This window comes from Garra rufa, chromosome 11, assembly GCF_049309525.1.
Source record: "Garra rufa chromosome 11, GarRuf1.0, whole genome shotgun sequence".
NCBI lineage: Eukaryota > Metazoa > Chordata > Actinopteri > Cypriniformes > Cyprinidae > Garra > Garra rufa.
In genome coordinates, this window is record NC_133371.1 from 45,283,343 (window position 1) to 45,304,187 (window position 20,845).

Consider the following 20,845-nt stretch of genomic DNA (forward strand, 5'->3'; position numbering starts at 1 on the left):
AGTCAAATCTGAATCTTTCAGTCTTCAGTGTCACATGATCCTTCAGAAATCATTCTAATATGCTGATTTTAAAAAAAATATATATATATTTTTTGAAACACCAAACATTTGTCCAGTAGTGTGTATATAAAGCACCTAGCATTGCATATAAAATAAATTCATATCTACTATTGATCAGTTCATGCATTTCCTAAAAACTGAACCCACGACCTTTGGCGTTGCCGGCGACGTGCTACTGGTTTTTCAGCATCTTATTCCAAATTTTAAGATGCCAAGTCAAGCTACATGAGTTATAAGGAGTGGTAAGAAGGTAGAATTTGTGGTTACCATGATGGCATGAGCTCACCTTCTGCCATAGAGCTTCTCTGGAGGCCAGACTGGAACAGGCCGCCACAAACCAGCAGTTTCCCAGCTGCCCCTGGTTCAGGTCATGAGCGCTGATCCCATTCACAAACAAGTGTGGGTCTTCACACAGATCCTGTTACAACAGACAGACAGACAAAGAGATTCTCATGATTCACAGATGCATTCAACAGAGTCCAGTTACAGAAGGACCGCAGGGCGGTGTGTTTCTGTCACCTGTTATTAATCCGGACATGTTTTCTTGTTCTTGCTTAACCCGTTTAGTGTGTCATTGAGGATTTTAAATGTTCATTAATGTTCTAACTAATTTTTAAGATTACTATAAGGGTTAGTTTTTTCCTAAATTCAACAAACATGTTTTATCTGATTTTTCTGGTTAAAAGTCAACATCAAATTAAAGATATTCATACAGAGACTTGAAGTGATGAGCATCTGCACGTTTCATGCGGCCTAAATGACATCAGCAGAAAATGAAAGTTATTTCAGAGAGTGAGTTCACATTTTGATGGCCGATAACAACTATATTTGCTTTGCAACAGCATGCATTGATGAATCATGCACAATCAGGAATGTGAATCAATAATAGGGTTAGGATTAAAAGGTTGGGATTTAATTAAATACAATGCATTTATGCACATATGGGAATGCAACGTGCGCCATCATTTCATCTGTTTTTAAGAAGAAATGATTATAAAGTTTAAGAGCTTCCTGTGGTTTTCTGAAAAATAAGATTGATGTTAATGTTTGAAAATGAAAAGCTTAAGATATAATATTTGATGTTGTTGTTGTTGTTATAATAAACAAACAAAATTAATTATTGTGTTTTATATGTTAATATTAGTTATATTTTAATATTAGTAAAATTATTATTGTTTTTATTATTATTATTATTATTATTATTATTATTATTATATTTACAAGGAAATTGTTTCATTACAATGGTTTTTAAATAAAATTTTATTTGAATAAAAAAGTCAATATTAAATATTTATATTATAATATATTAAAATATTATTATTACTATTATATTAAATATTTATTATTATTATTATTATTATTATTATTGAAGTTAATAATAGTACCGCAATTATAATTATATTAGGATTTAATATTGGTTATAATATAATATTAGTATACATGCTGTATTATTATAATTTTATTTACCTCTAAATGAAGAAATTATTTTATTATAAAGGTAATTTTATATTTTGCAAAATATTTATTATTGTTATTATTATCATTATCATTATCATTATTATTATTATTATTACTACTACTAATTTTTTTGTTCTTAATAAGTATAATAACAAAACAATAAAAACAAAGCACTATTAATTATATGATTTAAAATTGGTTATAATATTATAGTAAACATACTATATAATTATTATTTTATTTACAGCAAAATGGTTATTATAATTTCAATTTTATATTTTCAAATTGATTATTATTATTATTAATCAATCATCATTATTCTTATTATTTATATTGCTGTTAATAATAATAATAACAACAACAACAACAACAAAAATAATAAAGCAATATTAATTATATTATGATTTAATATTGGTTACATTATAATATTAGTATTATTTTATTTACAGCCAAATTGTTTTATTACAATAGTAATTTTATATTTTGCTAAATATTATTGTTGCTATTATTATTATTAATCATCGTCATCATCACAAAAAAAGTTACATTATTTTATAGCCATATTGATATTACATAATGTATAATTAATATTATATATTAAATAATGAAAAAAAATTAAGGCCAATTTTGGCATTCATACATAGCAAACATTTTTCTTAAGGCTTTAAAAAAAATAAAATAATAATAATAAAAATGTAAAGAGAAAATAAATCAATTTTATTCTATTTTTTTTACCACAAATCCTTCAACCCTAAATGAAACACAACACTACACATGCTTTCTCCATCCCCACCTTTACTCAACACAACATCTAGTATTATTTCAGAAATAAAACAACAGCTGCAGTGAGGAAGAGCTGCTTCATGTGACAATCATGAGTGAATGTCTGATTTGCCACCGGCCCGACTTAACAAAACAGACTTCTGCTTCAGCAAACAGCATAAACGCTGCCGGTTTCTTGTGGGCGGAAGATTGCATTGCACTTGTTCAACTACATTGTGTTCACATGCCTGAACAGAACACCTTCATTCATGATGGACGGCGAAACAGGGAGTGTCCCGAATACATGAAGCAATGCTCCCTAAATACAAACACAATGCTCTTTGTGACCATTCTAGTGGTGTTTACTACTGAGCATACTTAGTATTAAGCTTAGGGGTGTAACGTTTGTGTTTCTGACATGAGTCTGTTGAAGAGATGTGCGCTGGTACTTTACCAAGTGACCAAATGCACTCTTTTTACCTGAAAAAAAAACTGATAATCTAGATAAAATCACTGTGCAAACACTAGATTAAGCAAGCTTTAAGCTTGTCTAACAATGACAGCCCACTCAAGGATTACTTAAAATCTCATGCATATTTAACTAGTTAATGGATTGCCAAAAGATTTTTTTCCCAGAGCCTTTAATGCAGTGGATTCAAGAGGTTTTGGACTTGTTTTGTGTAATGAGCTCTAGCTAAATGCTGCTGGAAAGACTCTGAAAACAACACATTTCATACTGTACAAATTAGATTAAATTGACATTTAGATGGATTTTTTATTTATTATTTATTGGTTATAATATATCACAATTATCATTATTGTTATTATTATCATCATCATCATATAACATTATTATGATTATATTGTTCATAAAAATAAATATTGTTGTATAAAATGTATAAAATATTATTGTTGTTAATTAATAATAATTATTATTAATAATAATTAAGATTATTTATTATTGTTATTATGTTATTTATTGTTATGATAATAATAATAATAATAAAGAACGATAAACATTACATTTTTTATATATTTTAATTATATATTTCAGTTCAATTTTAATATTAGTGAAATAATAATAATAATAATTATTATTATTATTATTATTATTATTATTATTATATTTTATTATTATTACTACTACTATTTATTAGTTATATTATAATACTACATTATTATTATATGTTATTATTATTATTATTATTATTTGTTTATAATAATAATAATAATAATAATAATAATAATAATAATATAATAACAGTTTTATTTAATTTATATTTTAATTGTGTCTTTAACTTTAATATTAAAATTATTATCATTATTATTATTAAAATTATTATTATTATTATTATTATTATATTTTATTATTAGTACTACTATTATTTATTATTTATATTATAATATACTACAATTATTATTATAATTTATTATTATTATTATTATTATTATTACTTATTAGCTACATTACATTTATTATTTTTATTTTTATTATTTGTTGTTGATAATAATAATAATAATAATAATAAATAATATGCTTTTATTATTTATTATTTATAATACGTTACAATTATTATTATTATTATTATTAGATTATTTATAGTTGTTAATAAAAATAAAACGAACAACATTTTTATTTTTATTTTATATTTTAATATTAGTGAGATTATCATTATTCTATTTTAGTATTATTTATTACTATAATTTATTAGTTATATTACGCTATTATTATTATTATTATTATTATTATTATTATATTGCTATTAATAATAATCCAATATTAATTATAGCTCATAATTTTTCATTTAAACGACCTTGTGCTCTAAAGGCTTGTGCTTAAATTGTGCTTATTAATTTCTGAAGATGTGCCATACATTGTGGTCTGTAAGATATTTTATTTAGCAAGGATGTATTAAATTGATCAAAAGTGACAATAAAAGGCATTTATAACGTTACAAAAGATTTCTATTTCAAATAAATGCTGTACATTTGAACTTTCTATTCATCAAAAAAAAACTTTCAAACAAAACTTTTTCATGGTTTCTGCAAAAATTAAGCAACAAAACTTTTTTTAACATTGATAACCATAAGAAATGTTTCTTTAAGAGCAAATCAACATCTTCGAATGATTTCTGAAGGACCATGTGACTCTGAAGACTGCAGTTGTAATGCTGAAAATTCAGCTTTGATCACAGAAATAAATTTAGATTTAAAATATATTCAAAAAGTAAACAGTTATTTTAAATTGTAATAATATTTCACATTATCACCGATTATACTGTATATTTGATCAAATAACTGCAGCCTTAGTGAGCATAAAAACAGTTATATTGTGAAATATTACTGCAATTTATTTATTTTATTTATTTTAAATACAGTTTAAAATGTAATTTATTCCCGTGATGCAAAGCTGAATTTTCAGAATCATTACTCCAGTCTTCAGAAATCATTTTAAAATCATTCTGATTTATCATCAATGTTGGAAAGAGTTGTGCTGCTTAATATTTTAATATAGTCATTTTAATATAGGATTCTTTCATGAATAAAACTTTAAAATAAACAGAATTTATTTAAAATAGAAATCTTTTGTACTGCTGTGTGCATCCTGGCTCAGGTTTATTTATATGCTACAAAAACATATTTATTTATCAAACACAAGACTCCAGTTATGACAGCTTCAGGAAACCATTCCTGTACACAAACCTTTACTCCTGCACATTTCTAAACAATAACCATTATAATCTTTGGCCAAGCATAATATCAAGCATGTGACTGTTTGAAGAGGTTATTGTTTTAACTATAAACACATTTATCAGGCATCAGCTTAAACACAGAGGTAACACGTGGTGTCCAGTTACACAAGATCTACGGCCAGAAGAGCCACACCTTTCATACACACAGATCAGATATGATTAATGACCATATGCAGGCTGTTTGGTGATGGCTTCAACCTTAGAAACCATAAAATCAAACGATTAAAGTGCATTATTGGTTACGAAAGGGCACTAATTATCAAGTCTTTGCATGAATCAGTGATGTTTGGTAACTACTGCTTTTGCTCATACTTTAAGTTCATATTTTAAATTAAGTTTAAGTATTAAATAATCAGATTCATGAAATGGATGATAAAATAATTTATGTTGTATTATTACTTATTTAATAATTCATCAGGAAAAATAATATGCAATAAAAAGTTTCATACTTTAATCCTGAACTTTGAGTGAAAAATTATTAAATTTATTAAATAAACCTGATTCTAAAACAATTTGTTTAATAATAAAATAGGGAAAATATACAAATATCAAGTTTCATACTTCAATTTTGAATTTTATGTGTTAAATTATCAGATTTATTAAATAAACCTGATTCTAAAACAATTTATTTAATAATAAAATATACAAAAAAAATAAAGTTTCATACGTTAATCTTGAAGTTTAAGTGTTAAATTATCAGATTTATTAAATAAACCTGATTCTAAAACAATTTATTTAATAATAAAATATACAAAAAAATAAAGTTTCATACTTTAATCTTGAAGTTTAAGTGTTAAATTATCAGATTTATTAAATAAACCTGATTCTAAAACAATTTATTTAATAATAAAATATACAAAAAAATTAAGTTTCATACTTTAATCTTGAAGTTTAAGTGTTAAATTATCAGATTTATTAAATAAACCTGACTCCAAAACAATTTGTTTAATAATAATATACAAAAAATAAAGTTTCATACTTTAATCTTGAATTATAAGTGTTAAATTATCAGATTTATTATATAAACCTGACTCCAAAACAATTTGTTTAATAATAAAATAGTAAGAAAAATATACAAATATCAAGTTTCATACTTCAATCTTAAATTAAGTGTTAAATTATCACATTTTTAAATAAACCTGACTCTAAAACAATTTATTTAATAATAAAATATACAAATATCAAGTTTCATACTTCAATCTTAAATGTTATATTTTAAATTATTCGATTATATAAACCTGATTCTAAAACAATTTGTTTAATAAAAAAATAGGGAAAATATATACAGTACATATCAAGTTTCATACCTCAATCTTGAAATTTAAATGTTAAATGATCAGATTCATTATATAAACCAGATTATAAAATAATTAGTTTAATAATAAAACAGGGAAAATATACAAATATCAAGTTTCTTACTTCAATCCTAGATTAAGTATTAAAAAAAATCTGATTTATGAGATAAATCTGATTATAAAAAAATTTGATGTAATAATAAAATAGAGAAAACAGACCAAAATAAATCTTCAAGCTGCAATCCTGAACTTCAGATGCTGAATTATTAGATTTATGAAATAAATCAAATTATAATTGTATAAAATGGAAAAAGTCTACTATTTAAAAATAAGTATAATAAAGCAAGTTTCACACTTTAATCTGGAACTTTAAGTATTAAATTATCAGATTTTTTTTTTAACAAATCTAATTAAATATTTAGATTTATGTAATACAATAGGGAAAATAGACCAATATTATGTTTCATACTTTCTGAACTTTAAGTGCTAAATGGTCAAGCTTATGAAATAATAAATTGTATAAACCAATTTATGTTTCAATGCGGAAGTAAGCCGTTTTCTGTGAATGTGCAAGACTTGCGGTTCATTATCCGCAATAAGGAAATAATGAGAAGAATAACAAAGTGCAGTAAACGGTAAAACAATTTGCACTAGTGTGTTCATAATTAAAATGACACATTAAAATAATACAGTAAGACACAGCAGTTGATCTTACGGGAAAAGTAAGGTGGATAAAATAATTAGGTATATTTAATAATACAGTATGAAAAACACAAATGCAACAACGGAGTCACGTCATTTGCATGAGCAGAGTTTGCATCTACAAATCTGTGATTTTTTCTTACCTTTGGTCTCTTCCAGGTGACTCTTCCAATGCGGTTTCCGTGATAGAAGAGCGACTTGTCCACAGCGGGGAAGACGGGGTCTTCAAACAGAGTCTTGTTCTGCTGGCACTGTTTCCTCAGGGCTGAAAACTGCTGCCCTTCAAACGGCTTCACTGACGAGAACATCCTGCAGTCTGGAAAGACACAAAGAGAAGATCGTAATGCAGAACCCTTCTGTGGGTTATTGACCTCGCTGATGGGATCGGTTTACTGCAACATCCCTCGCACTCGCCTGATCTGTTCCAGTGAGATTTCAGAGGAAAACGGATGTGATTCAGAACAAGAACTGAGTAATAGCTGTCATTTAAATAATAGAGCAAAAAGGATAATGTTTCAGATGTGTTTCTCTGGTTTGAATAACATCCAACACAGTTTGAAATTAAAGGAATAGCTCACCCAAAAATGAAAATGTCCTCACCCTATAGCCATCTGAGATTTAGATGAGTTTGTTTCTCCATTAGATTAAGAGAAATGCAGGATTACATCACTTGCTCACAAATGGAGCTTCTGAAGTGAATGGGTGCCGTCAGAATGAGAGTCCAAACAGCTGATGAAAACATCACAATAATCCACACCGCTCCAGTCCATCAGTTAACATTTTGTGAAGACAAAAGCTGTTTGTTTGTAAGAAACAAATCCATCAAGACATTTTTTCAAACCATCGCTTTTGACCAGTTCATAATCCATAACGTTTCCTTCAGTGAAAAATTCAATCTCCTGCTGTCCTCTTACATCAAAATCTCATGTTGTTTTGTTGATTTTGATGTTTATAGAGTTTTTTTGGCTTGTAAATGGTGCTTGATCTGTGCATATTTCTCTCCTGATTCAGACCAGATGACTTTTTCACTGGACAAATCAATATTACGCAAAAAGGACTTGGAAAACATTGAATTATTAATTTATTTATTACAAACACACAGCTTTTGTCTTCACCAGATGTTAATTGATAGACTGGAGTGGTGTGGATTTCTTGTGGATTATTGTGATGCTTTTATCAGCTCTTTGGACTCTCATCCTGACGGCACCCATTCACTGCAGAGGAACAAAGAAACAAATCCATCATTAAGACGTTTTTAACTTTAAACCATCGCTTTTGACTAGAATATGAGTTCAAAATCCATTAAAATGAAAAACTCCATCTCCTGTTGTCCTTACCTCTCTAAAATCCGCCCACTTATTTCTTTAGAACGGTTTTTGGCTTGTGAATGGAGATTGATCTGTGCATATTTCTGTCATGATTCAGGTAAGATTACTTTTTTCACTAAAGAAAGCAATATTATGGATAAAGGACTCTGAAAACATTGAACAATGAATTTATCACTTACAAACACGCAGCTTTTGGCTTCACAAGATGTTAACTGATGGACTGGAGTGGTATGGATTACTTGGATTATTTTGATGCTTTTATTAACTCTTTGGACTGACAGCACCCATTCACTCCATTACGATGGCACCCATTCACCACAGAAGATCTATTGGTGCGAAAGTGATGGAATGCTACATTTCTCCAAATCTGACGAAGAAACAAACTCATGTATATCTTGTATGACCTAAGCGTGAGTGCATTTTAAGCAAATTTAGATTTTTAGGTGAACTATTCCTTTAAGAACACAAAAATAAAAACCTAAAATCCAGAAGCTCTGACGTTCTGCCTAACTTCTAGTTTTGTGTAAAATAAAATAATAAAGTGTTTATAGCAAGGCACTACAGGTTTTTTTTCCACTAGTCTAAAAAAAACACGTCATTTGAAATAGTTCAAATGTAGAATCACTTGCTCACCAAGAGATCCTCTGAAGTGAATGGGTGCCGTCAGAATGAGAGTCCAAACAGCTGATAAAAACATCACAATAATCCACAAGTAATCCACACTGCTCCAGTCCATCAGTTAACATGATGGATTTGTTTCTTACAAACAAGCAACATTTGTCTTCATTAGACGTTAATTGATGGACTGGAGTGGTGTGGATTATTGTGATGTTTTATCAGCTGTTTAGACTCTCATTCTGACGGCACCTATTCAAATCTTTTAAAACAAACAGAAAAATGAAAACCTAAAATCCAGAAGCTTTTCACAATAATCCACAATTGCTGATTCAGACCAGATGACTTCGGAAAACACTGAATTATGGATTTATTTCTTAGAAACAAACTGCTTTTGGCTGCTCAAGATGCTAACTGACAGACTGGAGTGGTGTGGACTACTGGATTATTGTGATGTTTTTATCAGCTCAATTTAGGCTCTCATTCTGATGGCACCCATCCACCACAAAGGATCCAACGGTGAGCAAGTGATGTAATGCTACATTTCTCCAAATTTTATAAAGAAACAAACTCATCTACATCTTGGATGGCCTGAGGGTGAGTACATTTTCAGCTAATTTTCATTTTAAATTTTTGGGTGAATAGAACACATTATGAAAGAAAAATAGGCCAAAAACGACCAATCTCTGAAAAGCAATGCTTTTTCCTGTTGTGTCTTGCCTTGTAATACAGGTTTGAAACGACATGGTGGGGCTATTTCTTATGTACATTCATGCAAAACACATCTGAAAGCCACACAAGCAGTGAGACATGAGTCAGTATCACGCCGTCAAACCAGAACATCCAAAAAGAGGAAAAAAATGCAGAAATCGTCTCTAAGCATCTGCTAAACACCGACCAGCCCCTCCTTTAGTTTACTGTGCGCTTCTGCTTTTTGCTCTGGTGTTTATCACTCTTGACGGAGCACCGTGGGTCGTCCTGCAGAATTTATAAATGGAAGACGAACCACGTTCACATCTGCATGAGCCATAAAAGCATTACACGCGACTGTGAGGGAGAAAAGATCGATAAGGAGCTCAAATGAATCTGCTTAAGACACCATACACCCATCCAGACCGGAATTACTGAACCACACCAGCACAGAAGACCCTGCTTTCTGAAGACTAACACAATAAACCCTTTCACAACACATGGATCTTCATTCTGGACAATCAGGATCATGAGAATGAGTCAGCGATGGCATAGTGTTTTTACAGAGGGTGCGTCTTTAATTGGTGACATTTTGAAAGGACTCAGAAAGTCTCTGGACATTTAAAATGTGTAATTGTCAGTGCAAAAAAATAAAAAATAAAAACATGCGTCATCTGTGTACGAATCACTTAATAGTTTGAGATGAACACTTACTGGACTGACGCAACTAAGGTTTACTTTTTTTCACATGAGTATCAAATGTGATGTAGAATCCATCAGGCTGTATTGAACTGCATTACACATTGAAAATATTATAGTTATAAATATTACATAACTGATAATTGTGTCATTTTAGGCAAGCAATAATATAGTGTTAGAAAGAGTTACATTAAATCGTTAAATAAATAAGATAAAATAAAAATTATATATGTATATATACAAATACATATAGCACATTTTAAACACATTTAGATGTTTGGGTGAACTATTCCATTTAGAATACAGTGCAAATCTTTTTTAAACAAACAACACAAATGCAAATATAAATAAAATATGAATATATAATAATATATATAATAAAATATATCGTATATATATTTCTAAATCATATACACACACACACACACACACACACATATATCATATTTTTTCTTATATAAATAAATATCAGAATCCCTACCAAATTGCTTTTTTTTGCTCAGTTTAAGCCTTTAAATAAAATTGGGCTGTTTTTCCTTCTTGGGTTTAAGCTCTGGTCTAACTATATAATACTATACATGTTATAAAAGCCTTAAATATTTAAAATGATACATGCAATTTCTCACTTTTCTTCTTTTCTGCTCTATGTCTTTTTAACCAGTCAGTAAAACACCAGGGGCCCGTTTCAATAAGAAGGGTTCAACTCTGAATTGACTTCCCCTAGTTAGGAAACGCTGAGTTTTTGGTTTCAGAACAGCTGAACTGAGTTAGTTCAATCCACTCTGAGTAGGCTGACTCTGTCAAAAAGTGAAACCAATAAGCCTAAGACTGAAGGAAAAGTAAATCCACTTCTGTACAGTAGAACTGTAGGAAAAGGAAGTTCACCACTCTTTAGCAATGAGAAAAATGGAACACAAATGTTAGTTAATCTAAAGTAAGTTTTTCTTATTATTATGGTTGAATTGGACCAACAAAGGTCAGCAGCAAAGACATTGGTATAAAATTGGATTAAATACACAAAGGAAACAAAAAATAATGCGTAACTTTACTAATTACTTGATAAACGTAATCTAATTAGGTAACTTGTGTGACTTGTAATGCATTACCCCAACACTGTATATAATAAAATAATTCTATGTATAAAAGGATATGCTGTTTTTGTCACTTTGACAGTGTCTGCATGATGAAAATATGTGCAATATATGAATGCATCTAAAAAATGCTTTTCTTATTTAGTACTAATAACCTTTTTCCAATCACAAAATTCTAAAGATTCTTAAATCAAAATGCATTTTGTCCATAAGAAAAATTACATTAAGGCCCATTTGATTTCCATTTGCATTTAGGTTATTTTTCATGTTTTAAGTAAAATGCACTTCATTTACATTCCAAATACTTACTAAAAAAAACGATGAGGTATTTAAACAGTGCTTACGCTTTAAAAAAAAAGGGAGGAGACTAAAAGAAACTCTCGAAAGTTACCTTTCTTTCAGAAACAGGTTTGACTTACCCTGCTTTCTAGGGTTTGGCAAACCTCCCATTTTGAAACGGAAAACCTAGAGTCTCCCTCATTTATACTTTTCACTTAACATTTTTTCTAAAACAGGCCCCAGGTGATAAAATGACAACTAAATCAACATGAAGTGATTTTAATGGACGTATGAAGCCAAGCTGACGTGGTTCAATTAAGCATCCAAACCCAATCCCGTTGAAACTTCATGCTTTTGTGAATGACTGAACAAAACAGTTATGCGACCATAAACAAGTTTGGTTGTGTGCAGATAAACACGCCTTTTTGTTAGAAGGACAATACGTTTTGGTTAAAAAAAATGTTTGGAATGTAAAATGTTCATTACAGAAAACTGAAAACAATGTACACTGTATCAAATGGACTAAATAAAGGTTTTCACAGTTTTTGCAAATGTTTGTGATAACAGGATAAGAATTTGAAAAACTATTTTATAGAGATTGCACTCACAAGATTTCATTCAAGTGCTTTCCAGGGTTAAACAACAGCAACCACAACTTAAACAATTTTTCATATTCAAATATGGGACCCTGGACCACAAAACCAGTCATAAGTAGCACTATATATCTTTAGCAATAGACAAAAAACACATTGTATGGGTCAAAATGACAGATTTTTCTTTTATGCCAAAAATCATTTGGATATTAAATAAAAATCACGTTCCATGAAGACATTTTATAAATCTCCTTACCGTAAATATAGCAAAACTTAATTTTTGATTTGTAATATGCATTGCTAAGAACTTTATTTGGACAACTTTAACAGTGATTTTCTCAATATTTTATTGCATCCTCAGATTCCAGATTTTTTAAAAAGTTGTATCTCAGCCAAATATTGTCTTATTCTAACAAACCATACATCAATGGAAATCTTATTTATTCAGCATTTTTTTTAAACATTGACCATTATGACTGGTTTTGTTGTCCAGGGTCACGTTTTTGTTAAAATATGTTTGGAATGTAAAATGTTTAGTGCAGAAAACTGAAAACATTTACAATGTATCAAGGACACTTAATCAAGGTTCTCACAGTTTTTCCAACCGTTTGTGAAAAGTGGATGAGAATTTTGAAAACTATTTTATAGACAAATCTTGTGCATTCACAAGATTTCACTCAAGTGCTTTCCAGGCTTAGAAACCACAACTTAAACAATTCTTCATATTCAAATATGTGATCCTGGACCACAAAATCAGTCATAAGTGGCACAGGTATATTTGTAGCAATAGCCAAAAAATACATGGGTTAAAATAACAGATTTTTCTTTTATGCCAAAAATCATTTGGATATTAAGTAAAGATCACGCTGCTTGAAAATATTTTATAAATTTTCTACCAGAAATATATCAAAACTTAATTTTTGATTGATAATATGCATTGCTAAGAACTTCATTTGGACAACTTTAAAGGTGATTTTCTCAATATTTAGATTTTGTTGCACCCTCAAATTCCATTTTTTTAATAATTGCATCCTAGCCAAATATTGTTCTACCCTAACAAACAACACATCAATAGAAATCGTATTTATTCAGCTTTCAGATGATGTAATAAATAAAAATAATTCTAAAAATGGACCATTTTGACTGGTTTTGTGGTCCAGGGTCACACATGTTTTCGTTCAAAAAAATGTTTGGAATGTAAAATGTTTAGTGCAGAACACTGAAAACATTTACATTGTATCAAGGTTACTTAATCAAGGTTCCCATAGTTTTTTTTTCAAATGTTTGTGATAACTGGATAAGAATTTTAAAACTATTTTATAGAGATTGCACTCACAAGATTTCACTCAAGTGCTTTCCAGGCTTGGAAACCACAACTTAAACAATTGCTCAAATCTCAATTTGTCAAGAAAATAGAATTCTATCAAATGTATGAATGTATCAAGTTAATCACAGACTGTTACAATGTAACTCCTCCCTTTTGAACATTCCACACAGGCAAACAAACGCAAATCATGTCACAACAAAAACAATAAACACATTCAAAACAGGTGAAAACATCGCGAATGGATGTGTTTTGGTGTCCTTTTTAAATTAAGCCACATAAACACTCCAAAAAACGTCCAAACATTTAAAAAACACCCAATAAATGTTGCAAGAACCCTAACTGCCGTCGTTTACCTGCAAAACTCTTCCTGCTTGAGGATATTCAAATGAGGTATGAACAGATGCTTGGCTCAGTATTATGATTTACAGCTCCATATGCACACAAGCACGTCCACAGGTTTCTCCTCAATCCACCAGAGACGTTATCCAGCGGACTGTGTTTGTGTCTATTTCCTCGTGTGTTTAATGTTCAGTGTGTTCTGAGAGGGAGGGGCCTTCGCTGCTCGCACTCGTGTGTGTTTCTGCAAGTTGACTGCAACTCATCCGAATAACATTTATCAGAAGGGAAACACAAGGGCTATCGAGACACAGAATCTAACTTTTCTAAGAAACAGGATGGCCTTTTACTCGCTGTTTAGAGTTAGATCCAGTTTTCTATAGCCAACTAGCAAAAGCAAGACAAGGCAAAAATTACAGAAAAACAGGTAATTTGACAAACCATGGTGATGTTTAAGTTTCCTGCTGCCACCGTGTGGCAAAACACTGTTTTAATGAGGATCGCTGCAGAAACAGGCAGAATTTGCGATGACTATGAAATGCAATTAAAAACAGCCGTGGTAGACATAAAGTTGTTTCTGTTCGGTTAATAATAACAGTAAAATAACAGTAATAAATAAAAATGTAAAAAATATTGTTTACACCGCGGTTTAAGTAGGGCGGGGTTGTCACATGATATGTGTTCCTTTTTGCAGCGCTGATCACGATCGACCAATCAAATTTCACTTCAGTTAATCAAATGCTGAGGCGAATTTACGTTTGCGTTTTTGTTTAAATCTTTGTAAATTGTTTGGGGAGCGTGATCTGCGACATCCTTACAAGATCAGCAACTAATGAACTTTGGAAATAATTTGGAATCTGTGAGATCAATGGACTAAAACACTTTTTTTGTCTTTCGTTTTTCCATAAAAACGCTAACGAAAATTAACCATAGTTTTACTACAAATGAAACCAAACAACACTGTTACTATAGTTAAACCATGGTAACTTCAAATTAGCCATTGTTTTGCTACACTGACTATAATTTAACAATGGTATTTTGTAGTAAACTGTGGTTATACAAAGGGTTGTCAATATGCCAAAAAAAAAACAAAAAAAAACATGGTTACTACAATTTTACAATAATTTTCGTAAGGGAAGAAAGAAAGAATCGCAAGACAAAATATACAAATCTAAATCTGTGCTTCTCAACTGGTTTTGCTTCAGGACCCAAATCATTTTTAATAATATCCTTAAAATACATAAATTCTGATGCATTCAAATGCATAAAACACTGGTCCAAATGATTAGTAGCAATGTTAGTAACAAATTTGTTCCGAAATATGATTAGATAGCCTTTGACATTAACAACAAAAGTGAAAACCTTCTTTGTACCATTTTCGTACCCATTTGGATGGCGATGCTCCACTGACAGAAATGTATGAGCAATAAATGATCATGTTTTTATATGATTGGACAATATATGGCAGAGATACAACTGTTTGAAAATCTGAAATCTGAGGGTGCAAAAAAATCACAATATTGAGAAAATCACCTTTAAAGTTGTCCAAATGAAGTTCTTAGCAATGCATTACGTTTTAATATATTTATGGTATTAATTTTACAACATATCTCCATGGAGCATGATCTTAATATCTTACTGATTTTTGGCATAAAACAAAAATGGATAATTTTGACCCACACAATGTTTTGTTGGCTATTGCTACAAATAGACCAATGCTATTTAAGAATGGTTTTGTCGTCCAGGGTCACAAATAAGAAAATACTTGATTAACTGTCAATTTCTCATGTGTTCCTCTGCATAAATTTATCATAGTGGCAACGAATGTTACTAATTACCTAAAACTCATATTGTGCAACCATAAACTGACTCTGTTATGTTATAAACTCAAACATTTGGAAAACATCCGCTGGCATTTTCATTCACATGACATCCTGTCTATTACTGAAGAGAAAAAAATGTTAATCTTTAAACATAGAGCACCAGATGAAAAGACTTGTCATGTGAGGACTGTACTTTACTCCTCTCATAGAGAAAACTACAGCTGCGACACTCATTCTGTAAGTATTGGACTGATGATATATCTGCATGATTTTCAATGTTTTTTTTTATTCTTTAAATGATAGCAGTCAGACATTTGACATACTGTGAACAGTGGTACTCATTTGTGGCTTGCTCAAGTTGACCAATTGAAAATGCAATAATATTGGTAGTAGCAGTCAAGTTTACTGAACACACACTGAAGTTAATGAACATTTTCTTCTAGATGCCATGGAGTTGAGAAACGGTTCTCTGTTGGCTTTGATTCTCCTGTGGGATTCTCTGTGTGTCAGTGGTTCTATCTCTAAAACTGCAGCACACAGTGACATTTACCAGAGAAACTCTCAACAGTCGATGGAGACTCTGATGGGTCAAACAAACCGTCTGCAGGTCAGACCTGAAAACTCAGTTCACATTCATCCAGGACAAACACTGACGCTTCAGTGCGGAGATGAAGGAGATAAAGGTGAGCGGCACACAAACACATGCATTTTCATCTACAGCTTAAACATTCAAGATTCAACATTTAAACATTAAACTCCGAAATTTATTTTGCTTTGTTTTTAAACCTAGAGTTGAAGTCAAAAGTTTACATACACCTTGCAGAATCTGCAAAATGTTAATTATTTTACCAAAATTAGAGGGGTCATTTTAAAATGCATGTTATTTTTCATTTAGCACTGACCTGAATAAGATATTTCACATATGAGATGTTTACATATAGTCCAAAAGAGAAAAGAATAGTTAAAAATATATAAAACTTTATAGACAGATAAACAAAAGCTATTAAAAAAATTACTAAAACTACTAAACTAAACTAAAAAATATATATAAATATACACTTATTCAAAATAAAAACAATAATACTATATACACTATAATACTATACAGGTAACAACACAGTATTAAGAATCAAGTGTATGTAAACTTCTGAGCAGAGTCATTTTTATGAATTCGTCTATTATTTTCTCTTGTGGAAATTTCTTATTCAGGTCAGTACTAAAAAAAATAACATGCATTTCATATGATTCCTCTTATTTTGCTAAAATGATTAACATTTTGTAGGTGTATGCACTTTTGACCTGCAACTGTATTTATAGAAAATTTTGAAATCTGACTATATAAAATAAGTTATATAAAATAAACAGCTCATTTAGTAAATCACAAAGATAGTATTATTGTTTTAATTTGAATTAGTGTATATTTATATATATATTTTAGTTTAGATTAGTAGTTTTAGTAATTTTATTGTGTGTTTTGGTCATTTTTAATAGCCTTTGTTTATCTGTCCATATAGTTATATTTATTTTTTACTGTAGTTTTAGTTTTAGTTGAAAATGATTCATTGTATTCCAAGTAACAAACTTTTTTTGTTTATTTTTTAGTTTTGGATGAATGTTATCTGAAGGTTAAAGGGATGATTCACCGAAAAATTAATATTTTAAGTTTATCTGTTTACCCCCAGATGTAGGTGACTTTGTTTCTTCAGCAGAACACAAATGAAGATTTTTAACTCAAACCGTTGCAGTCTGTCATCATATAATGGCAGTCAGTGGGCATCAAATCTTTAGTAAAAAACCTACACAGACAAAACCAAATTAAACCCTGCGTCTTGTGAAGATACATTGAGGTGTTAAGACACAAAACAATCAGCCTCCATACAGTTGAATGTTCCGGTGGATCAGAGGTAAATAATGATATAAATACTGTTCAGTTTCTTGCACAGACTGATCGTTTTGTGCCTTAACACCTCAATGTATTGTCAAGAGCTGCAGGGTTTAATCTGGGTTTGTCTGTGTATGTCTTTTTACTCTTAAATCACCATTGACTGCCATTATATGACTGACAGACTGCAACGGTTTGAGTTAAAAATCTTCGTTTGTGTTCTGCTGAAGAAACAAAGCCATCTACATCTTGGATGCCCTGGTAAGCAGATAAACATAACATTTTCATCAAATGATCCCTTTAAAGGCCTCCTTTCAATGACCTTTACTAAAAAAATAACAAAGATTTATTACATTTTTTAAGCATCAGTTTAGTTGTGATGATTGTATCTCTCCACAGTGCTTGCACATTGGTGGCAGACGCCTTTCGGCCTGTTTGACGGCTGTAAACACCCAAACACCAAAGTAGACCCAGTTGAAACATGCAATGGCACTTTGAGGATTTCAAGAGCCACATCCAGCCATGATGGACTCTATTTCTGTGTCTGTCAAGACGAATTGAGCAGAACAATTGTGCCTTATAGAGTTAACATAGAGGCTGTTAAGAAACTGAGGAAGACTAGGGAGGCAGAGGTTTACAGCGACACAGTGTCAGAAAGCCATTTCGCTGCGGCTGTGACGTCATCAGTAATCGTGAGCTTTCTAGTGGCCTTCACACTCGGTGCATTCAGTAGGTCCTACGTGTTAAAGTGCCTACGAACGATAAGGGCCCGTTTGCCTTGTGGAAAGGACCAACACAGTCACATCAATGGACAGAGGAACTTACAAACCACCAGAACGCAAAATGAAACCGTGTTCTTCCATAAAAACCAAGACACTGGAGAAGATACCGTGGACATTGGTTTGGCTGATCAGGAACACATTGATAACACTGATGCTAATGGAAATGAAAATGATGAGTCAGCTGAGCCTCAGAGTTGTGAAGGAGAAGAACAAACCCAAGAGTTGAGATCAGTGGTCAGCCCACATCCAAAGAAGAAGATCCGCGTCATTAAACTCTACAATTACGATGAAGAAGGGAATCCATACAGCCACATCAAAGATACGGATGATACTCAAAAGATGGAGGTTGAAAACGAGGTTAGGCCTAGATTGAGGACCATGTCGCTGACGCGACTCAATGCCATCATGAAACAGGCTGAATCTCTAGAGTTCAACCCAGCTAGAGAGTCAACCGAAGGTCAGACGGTTCAACCAGATGCTCCTTCTCATGAAAACAGTGTTTCAGCAACAGAAGGAGAGACTGGAGACTCACAATCAGGCTGAGAAAAACATTTATGACATGGAGGAAGTGATCACTTGAAAAGACCTTTGACCATTTTGTGGTTAGACCAGCTGACCTGTTTGGACAGTTAACTGAAGTAACATTCTGACTTTTTTTTTTGTGTGTGTGTGAAAATCTACTAAAACCTACTACTCTAAATCTCATTTACTTGAATTTGAACCTTTTCCAAACAATGACTGTATGATTTTGAGATCCATTTTTCACACTGAGGACAACTGAGAGACTCATATGCAACTATTACAGAAGGTTCAAATGCTCACTGATGCTCCAGAAAGGAAAACTATGCATTAAGAGGTGAGGGTGAAAACTTTTGGACACAATGAAAATATGTAAAATATATATATATTTTTTGCCTAAATATGCATTTTTTTACTGTCCTTTAGAAGATACTAACATGTTTCCAAGAAGACAGAATATGTTCAATTTACCCTGACCTTTGATCAATTTCAAAAAGTTTTCACCTCTTAAAGAGTCCCTCAGTTGTCTTAAGTGTAAAAAGATGGATCTCAAAATCATACAGTCATTGTTGGAAAAGGTTCAAATACACAAAAATGCTGAAAAACTAAAGAATCTGGGGGAGCTGAAGGATTTTTCTGAAGTACAGCAGGCAGTTTAACTGTTCAGGACAAATATGGGACTCATAAATAACTACTAACTAACAAAAAACCTGGATCATTCAGGTAACTACACAGTTTTAAGAATCAAGTGTATGCAAACATTTGAACAGGGTCATTTTATTAATTCAACAATTTTTTCTCTTGTGTATATGTTTTATGTGAAATATCTTATTCAGGTCAGTACTAAATAATTTTTGATGCATATATCAGCATATATAGATTAAAAGTTTGTGGTAAAACTTGAAAGAAATTACTAGTTTTATTACAGTATGCACTGAATTGATCAAAGGTGACAGTAAAAACATTTATAATGTTACAAAAGGTTTCTATTTCTAATAAATGCTGTTCTCTTTTAATGTTCTATAAAAATGCATCAAGGTTTTTACAAAAATCAGAAAAAGCACAAACCAGAAATGTTTCTTGAGCAACAAATCAGTATATTAGAATGATTTCTGAAGGATCATCACTGAAGACTGGAGTAATGACGCTGAAAATTCAACTTTGATCATATGATTAAATTCAAATTAAAAATATATTGAATTAGAAAACAGCTATTTTAAATTGTAATAATATTTCACAATTGTATCGTATTTTTAATCAAATATTTAACTCTTGGTAAGAGACTTTTTTTTTAAACATTAACATTCTTACTGACTTTTGTGAAAATCTACTAACAGGTCAGTGCTAAAAAGAAAAAAAAAAAAAAAAACATGCATTTTGTATGATCCCTCTTATTTTGGTAAAATAATGCAGAATTTTGCAGATCCGGCATAAAATGTGCCAAATTGGCGGTGCGGATCACTCTGCTGCGGATACCCCCGATTGAAGGGAGCAAGCCAAGAGAGAAAGAATGCTGAATTTTGCAGATTCTGCAAGGTGTATGTAAACTTTTGACCTCAACTGTATCACCTGCCCTTTCAAAACTAATAATTTTGATGCATATATCCCACCAAAAGTTTGGGGTTAGTAAGATTTGGTTGAAAGAAATTAGTTTTATTCAGTTAGTATGCACTGAATTGATCAAAAGTGACAGTAAAAACATTTATAATGTTACAAAAGGTTTCTATTTTTAAAAATTGTAATGTTCTATAAAACATAATGGTTGTCACAAAGATCTGAAGGAGCACAAATCAGAAATGTTTCTTGAGCAGCATATCAGCATATTAGAATGATGTCTGAAGGATCATGTGA

The 20,845-nt window shown here is 30.8% G+C and overlaps 2 protein-coding genes across 2 annotated transcripts; one reads left to right on the forward strand and one right to left on the reverse strand.

Moving 5' to 3' along the window:
* Nucleotides 1–232: 232 nt before the first annotated feature.
* LOC141345387 (calpain-5-like) lies at nucleotides 233–14,126 on the reverse strand. Its single transcript, XM_073850241.1, has 3 exons — nucleotides 14,006–14,126; nucleotides 7,174–7,346; nucleotides 233–478 (listed from the first exon to the last, which is right to left on the reverse strand). Exons 2-3 carry the CDS (start codon nucleotides 7,336–7,338, stop codon nucleotides 233–235), a joined length of 411 nt encoding a protein of 136 aa, XP_073706342.1. The 5' UTR covers nucleotides 7,339–7,346; nucleotides 14,006–14,126.
* Nucleotides 14,127–16,260: 2,134 nt separating this feature from the next.
* Nucleotides 16,261–20,448, forward strand: LOC141346119 (uncharacterized). Its single transcript, XM_073851031.1, has 2 exons — nucleotides 16,261–16,494; nucleotides 18,093–20,448. The coding sequence occupies exons 1-2, from the start codon at nucleotides 16,383–16,385 to the stop codon at nucleotides 19,016–19,018; spliced, it is 1,038 nt and encodes a 345-aa protein (XP_073707132.1). The 5' UTR covers nucleotides 16,261–16,382; the 3' UTR covers nucleotides 19,019–20,448.
* The last annotated feature ends 397 nt before the right edge of the window (nucleotides 20,449–20,845 follow it).

Excerpts from the sequence above, each read along its gene's own strand:
- LOC141345387 (XM_073850241.1), bottom strand. The coding sequence starts at position 7,338 with ATGTTCTCGTCAGTGAAGCCGTTTGAAGGGCAGCAGTTTTCAGCCCTG. Across the intron at positions 479-7,173 it reads TCACCTGGAAGAGACCAAAG|GATCTGTGTGAAGACCCACA; the intron begins GTAAGAAAAAAT and ends CTGTTGTAACAG.
- LOC141346119 (XM_073851031.1), top strand. The coding sequence starts at position 16,383 with ATGGAGACTCTGATGGGTCAAACAAACCGTCTGCAGGTCAGACCTGAA. Across the intron at positions 16,495-18,092 it reads CGGAGATGAAGGAGATAAAG|TGCTTGCACATTGGTGGCAG; the intron begins GTGAGCGGCACA and ends ATCTCTCCACAG.